The sequence below is a fragment of the Arachis stenosperma genome, chromosome 6 (assembly GCF_014773155.1).
Source record: "Arachis stenosperma cultivar V10309 chromosome 6, arast.V10309.gnm1.PFL2, whole genome shotgun sequence".
In the NCBI taxonomy this organism is placed as follows: Eukaryota; Viridiplantae; Streptophyta; class Magnoliopsida; order Fabales; family Fabaceae; genus Arachis; species Arachis stenosperma.
The window spans coordinates 130,771,426-130,778,489 of NC_080382.1; the positions used below are offsets into that span (position 1 = coordinate 130,771,426).

Here is a 7,064-nt window from a genome sequence, read left to right on the forward strand (position 1 = left end):
AGCCACCAATAATAACAATCTAATGATTGCATGAGTGAATGCTCGCTACAATGTACATGGTGAAAAAAAAAAAAGAATGGTTTACAGTTTTATATATAGTTTAAATTCTCTCTCACACACTCCATTGTCCCTAATACTCACCAAATTTTCCATCCATTGAATCCCCACATTTCCCTCTTGTCTCTTCCTAGAAGGGCAAAACTCAGAAAAAAGAAAGAGAATCACATCAAATGTATGTAAATTATTAACATGATGAAGCAGCCTAAAAATCACCACTCTCCTCCACTTTGATGAAAGGTCGTAAGAAATATAATAGTGGTGGCATTTCATGGAGCACGTTCTTCTGGTGCACCCTCATTGTTGTTATCTTTTCCGTCCTCTTCACCACCTTCACTTTCTCCTCCATTTGTCGCTTCTATTTCCCAGGTCCATTTCTTTCATTCATTTCAACCTTATTTTCTCTCATTATTTTTCCTTTTATTTATTTATTTATTTGCCACAATGAGCAGAATCATTTTCCCATAAAACAAGCTCAATATGGAGAAATTCAATCATGCAAGCAAAACACCAGAACTCTCCCACATTACGAGATATAGTTATGCTACCAGATCAAGTTTTAATTTTCCTAAATTACCCTTCATCATTGTTTCATCACTTTCATTCCCAACACAAAATCCAATGCGTTTATTTTCTTGTTAACTCATCCAAGACTCGATTCACCCACACTCCAATCGAAGTCAATGTGGTTCAACCCTATGAACAAATCATAAGGTGCCCAATGCATCCACATGGCTACACAATATCGGTGGCAACAAAATCAAAGGATCCAATTCCGACCAAAGATTTGTTCATCCATAACTGGGAAACGCTAGTGTATGAAGCCCTCTATGATCGTGACTACACCACCATCGTCTTTGTGAAAGGCCTCAATCTCCGTCCTGAGCGACTCGCTGAAGCATCCAAATTCCAATGCGTGTTTGGTTATGATTTCAAGAATCCCAAATTCATACTATCATCAGAGGCTGTATCGGTTGCTCAAGAGATTGTTCGATGTAGAACACCCATGAGCATTTTGAGTGGACAAGCCCAAGCCCAAGCCCATGCTATCAAAGTTTCAATTAAAATTAACGGTGGGGACATCTTCCCCTCCATAGCGAAGCCATCCCTTGAACCATATCAAAATTTTCCAAAACAAAAAGCTCACAAGATATGCCTATGCACTATGTTGCGCAACCAAGCGCGATTCTTGAAAGAGTGGGTGATGTATCATGGTAAAGTTGGGATTCAACGTTGGTTCATATATGATAACAATAGTGATGATGATATAGAGAAAGTGATTGGGATTCTACAGAGCATTGGATACAACATCACAAGACACTTGTGGCCATGGGTGAAGACGCAAGAAGCTGGTTTTGCACATTGTGCATTGCGAGCTCGGTCATCGTGTGAGTGGGTTGGGTTCATCGATGTGGATGAGTTTTTCAATATAAGGGGAGGAGGAACCTTGAACAAAGTGATTAAACTCTATTCCAAGGTTAAGAATTTAGGTCAGTTCTGAAGCTTTATTGTTCTATAGTCTTCATTAATCCTAAAACAATGTGCACTCATTGACTTTATGTGAATTTGATAACTTAGAGTCTTAGATGATTTGACTGATTTGATTAAATTTTTATCTAATAACTTTCAATTATCAACTTAACCTGAAATCGATTGTACCTGAGTTTTCACCTTATTTAATAAAATTAAACAACTATTTCAGGTGAGATAAGAACACGATGCTACAGCTTTGGGCCTTCAGGGTTGAAAAAAGTCCCACGTGAAGGGGTAACGGTCGGGTACACGTGTCGATTATTGGGAAGTGAAAGGCATAAGAGCATAATAAGGCCTGATGCACTGAACCAAAGCCTAATCAATGTGGTGCACCATTTCCATCTAAGAACACCATTTGTGGCCATCGAACTTGAGAAGGGTGTGATGGCAATTAACCATTATAAGTATCAAGTTTGGGAAGTGTTCAAGGAGAAGTTCTATAGAAGGGTTTCAGCATTTGTGGCAGATTGGCAAGAAGAGAATAATGTGGGGTCAAAGGATAGGGCTCCTGGTGTAGGGACTAAAGCGGTTGAACCAAAAGATTGGTCTAACCGGTTTTGTGAGGTTAAGGATATGAGGCTAAGGAATTGGGTGCTGAGAAATTTTAGGGATCGGCGAACCCATCTTTTACCTTGGGAACCTGAATTTGAACCCCATTTTAAAAGAAGGCGAAGGAGAAAGAACATAGACCGTTTATGATGACATCACTTTCTAAATGTAGGAGAGTAACACTTTGAATTTTGTTTTGGCTCTATCCTTATCATGGAATCATGTAATGATGATGGAAAATTGTGTATAAAAGAAGAGAAATGTTTCCTAACAAAAAAAAAAAATAGTAAAAACTAAAAAATAATCAAAATTTTTTTTATTTAATATTTATTAATTATTATCATAATTTATGAATATTAAATAAAATAAATTTTAATTTTTTTTAGCATTACCGCGTACCGATTAAAGTATAGTACCAAGCTTACGTTTTGTATAAAGGTAACAACATAGTTTAGAAACTTTTTGCCTAATTGTATAGTTAGTTGTATTGTATATTTAATAAATATTGTCATGTTGAAATCTAAGAAAACTTTTTTTTTTTGGAGGGTTAAATAAGGGTTTAACATCTCAATATAACAAAGGAATATACTAGTTCCTCTTTACAAAATTCAAACATGTCTATATATATAGAATTCTTTGAATACAAAGTGCCTTATGTATCCTCTATATATAAATATTTTTCAACGACCAAAATAGCAATATGGATGTCAGTGGGGGTAACGTGAGATAGATATTTGATTTGATTACCTATATCCGTGTTGATGACAACCATCTGGGATTTTGTACAACTGAACTATTGGGACTAACCATAGTTAGAGAACAAAATACCCAAGTTAAATGTTCTTGTTGCAGTTTGAGTTAAGTTGTTAATTATTGTTAGTAGCTTAGGATTCAAGCGCCACAATAATGAATCCAAATCTTAACCCTTTGTACAATTTCATTGCTCAGAAATAATAGTTTTAACCATGCCACCACTTAATTGTTGCATTTGTCTTAGACTATAAACTCAAGATAATTATTTCTATCACGTCTCAAGAATATATATATTACTATTAGATAAGTATTACAATTTACAAGTCCAAGAATATAGTGACACTTGCTAATGATCAGTTGAGACTTATTAGTAAAGATGTTACCGTTTTAGCGTAAGAGAGAGCATGAATTGAAGAAAAAAAAAAGCTTATTATTGATGCAAAATTTATAGAATGAATGAATCTAACTATCATATTAGTTATAGGTTACTATTAGTAAATTAGCTAATTAAGCTTAGTTAAACTAACAAACTCTTATGGTATTTATTGACTAACTATTTTGCACAGTTAAACAATTGTACGCCAAGTTATTTTAAGTTTTTAACTAAATGAACCAACTAAATCATCGTTTCCTGTTCCAACTTGTCAAGTTGACTCAAAGCTCATATGTTGAGAGTAAATTTTTTTTTTTTTTTATAGTTATTATAGCGATGATCTTGACCCAATAAGAAGGGAAGGAGTTTTAGTACCAATAACAAACATAAAAACAACAACAAAATATACATAACATATATTTTTTTATTAGTTTTTTATTTTCACCTATTCTATTATACACACTAAAATACTAAATATTAATTACACAATAATCTCTTTAATATTGTCATCCAAATTATTATAAATTACAATTTTATTATTATTCTCCACACATAAAAAATACCTTTATTCACTTCTAACACTTTTAGGATTATTATCTGATTTTTCAATCTCTCCTTACCTCTGGATAAAAGTAAAATCTTTTGAATTAGCTTTTTCAAATCGAAGTGGTCTAACTTGATAGATAAAATTGTTGAATTTGTTTTTCTCAAAGTTAAGCTTCTATTTAACTTTTCATGATCCTGATTGTCACTCTAAAAAAGATTGTTCTGTTATTTTGAAAATAAAAGACTCCAGTAATGCTGGTGCTTTCTCCAACAAGCACTATAACTCACACAATAAAATCACCAGTTTACAATTATCATCAAATAAATATTCCCTAAAAGCAAATTTTTGTTTCTCCTGAATAAATCCAAAATATATCCACCATGATCTAGTATGGAAAGTCAAGTCTGTTTTCTCCACAATGCTTATGTTTGCCAATTCTAAGAATCTTCAATTATTTTGCCTTTTTAAATCATTGTTCCATTTTCTCTATTGATTCAAAGTCTTTTCTCATGCTTCGCTCCACTTCCACTGAACCACCTGCTGTTTTCAAACATTCTTATATTCCTTGTTTTTTATGTAACCCATGTAATTGTAAAACATAGATTTATATCCACCCATTTTTTTTCCAATTTGCACACTTCTAACTTACACCATGCTAAAGTGGGTTCACCGTTATTAATTTATAATTTTCTCCCGTAATTCATTGTTCTTGTTCTATATAGGTGCCTATTTATCTATCACAATTATGTTCTACTTAATACTTAACTGAATGCTTTTATTCTCGAGTTAGAGGTCTAGTTGTTACTCAAATGCATGTAAAAATTTAACATTGAATTTTGACTTATTTTATACCATATGCTACTAGCCTATTGCATATTCCCGATATGCTACTAGTTATATATATAACGACAGAATAATTTCAATGGCATAAATTTTGCTGACAATTATTTATCGACGAATTTTTTTGTCTGTCGTTAATTATTGACAGATTTAACCAATAATAAATTTGACAGTATATTTAAATTTTATTTTTTTAAAAAATTTGTTTAAAAATTTAATATATAATTTTAAATATTTAAATTTAATAATTTTTAAACTAACAAAATTTAAAGTTTTACCACTTTTATAATTATTATTTATATATTTTTTTAGTTAAAAATTTACAAAACAAGTTCCACTAAGCAAAAAAATCAAATTTAAAATTCTTCTAAAGAAGGGAGAGCGGCAGAAAAAAACAAAAAAAAATCTTTTAAAAATTATATCATTGAGATGTTTTTAAAAGAACTATAGTAACTAATTCCTAAAAATTATCCTAGTGAGTATATATAAATTTAACCATGCATGACAAAAAATACTATATGAAGAAGCCCTAGTCATAAAAGTGTCTCTAAAAATAAGAGCAGCTAAAATGCACCAATATATAGAGTCTCCAGTAGTTATACAAAAAATGTTTCCCATCAACCTTTTTACTTGCCACCTAGATAAAAGATCATACAATCATTCTTTTAATAGATTCATCATTCATCAACTACAGAAAAAAGTATTATAAATAAATAATAATTACCAAATATTTAACACAACTATAACAGGCATTGACATCAATTATTTTCACTGTCCCTAAGGCCGTTCTCTATACTCTCTCCCATAACCTTTCAAAAAATATTAATCAGTTTATTTTTCTCCTTTCAATACTGAAACTGACTATAACAGATTGTAATAAGCACAAATTCAAATAAAAAATTATTTACAATGAATATTTTTTTGAATGGCAAGAAAACAAACAAATAAATAGTCACCGAAAAGTGAGAAACAATGAAACATACCAATACTCCTACCATAATTAACATCAACAAATGCCCAATCTCTACTAGTTCAATATTAAATGTTCAAATTTAAAAGTCCACGCATTTCAGCCATAAATCCTCCTAAATATTCAAACATAATAATACAAATATAAAAGAGCCGATTGTCCTCAAATATATTTTAGAGCAGTAATCCACTAAAGATTGCTAAAAAATATATTTTGATCGTTTATTACATATACAGCAGCTCTAATATTAAATTATTTTATTCATCATTATATTTTTCAAATCAAAGCAACACGTTTAGAAGTTATCCCATTTACGCGTTTCATTTAATTATATTATCATGGGATTTTTCTTTTATAAATCCGATGGTAATGATTGTACCAATTTTTTTTTTAATTATTAACGATAAATTTATGTCGAAAAATCGAATTCGACGATAACTTTTTTATCCGACGAATTTATCACCAAATTCGCCGGTAAATCTATCGCTAATTTCCGACACTAAATTCAATAGTATTCGACGTTATTTTTGTAGTGTTCGATTTGGAGCTTCTAAAAGAGTTCTCGAGAAATCTTGTTTTTCTAAAAAGGACACAAGTGCTATGTTTTATTACGGACCGACCTAATTTTTCTTTATCTCTTGTTCATCAGGTTCTTTTTTAATCAGAGAACTATCACTTCTTGTATGTTATATTTTCCATGCAACAAGTAGTTTTTCTTTGGCCATACAAAAGTACATTGGTATTGATAATAAATCACTATATTATTATATATTCTCTGAAAAATTTAAAATATGTAAAGATTGAATCAACATATACCGTGAAGGGTGCTATATATATTAGAAAAATTCTTTTAGTATCGAAGGAGTAGCTGCCGATCTTTTTTTTTTTTTTTTTTTTTTTGAAACAAAGGAGCTCAACACAAGAGTGGAGCACAACAAGAACACAGATATAAAATAAAGACAACTAGCTAGCAAACAAATCATATCCCCCTGTCATCTTCGGCATTGCCATCAACAACATAAGAGATTCTGATGCCTCCACTCCTGAAAACTCTGAAAAGATGCATTAATGGTGTCTTCTACACTTTTTCCTGCATTCTGAAAAATCCTCCTGTTCCTCTCCATCCAGACGTTCCACACAATGGCAAAGAAGCAAATTAGCCATTTCTTTCGCTCTTCCTTACTCGTCGTTACACCTGTCCAACTGTGAAAATGTTCCTTTACAGTACCAGGAAATGACCACTTCCTATCAAAGTGATTCAGCCATGCGCACCATACCTGCCAAGTAAAATCACACCCAAGAAACAAATGATACACATTTTCAGCCTCCTTACTACATAGGATACACATGTTGTTGTCATGACCAACTATCCCAAACTGGCACAATCTGTCTTTTGTATTTACTCTGCCTATCAAGACAAACCATATAAACAACTCCACTCT

The 7,064-nt window shown here is 31.7% G+C and overlaps 1 protein-coding gene across 1 annotated transcript; it reads left to right on the forward strand.

The window, feature by feature from the left end:
- Positions 1–778: 778 nt before the first annotated feature.
- LOC130934629 (glycosyltransferase family 92 protein RCOM_0530710-like) lies at positions 779–2,289 on the forward strand. Its single transcript, XM_057864180.1, has 2 exons — positions 779–1,547; positions 1,760–2,289. Exons 1-2 carry the CDS (start codon positions 779–781, stop codon positions 2,287–2,289), a joined length of 1,299 nt encoding a protein of 432 aa, XP_057720163.1.
- Positions 2,290–7,064: the final 4,775 nt, after the last annotated feature.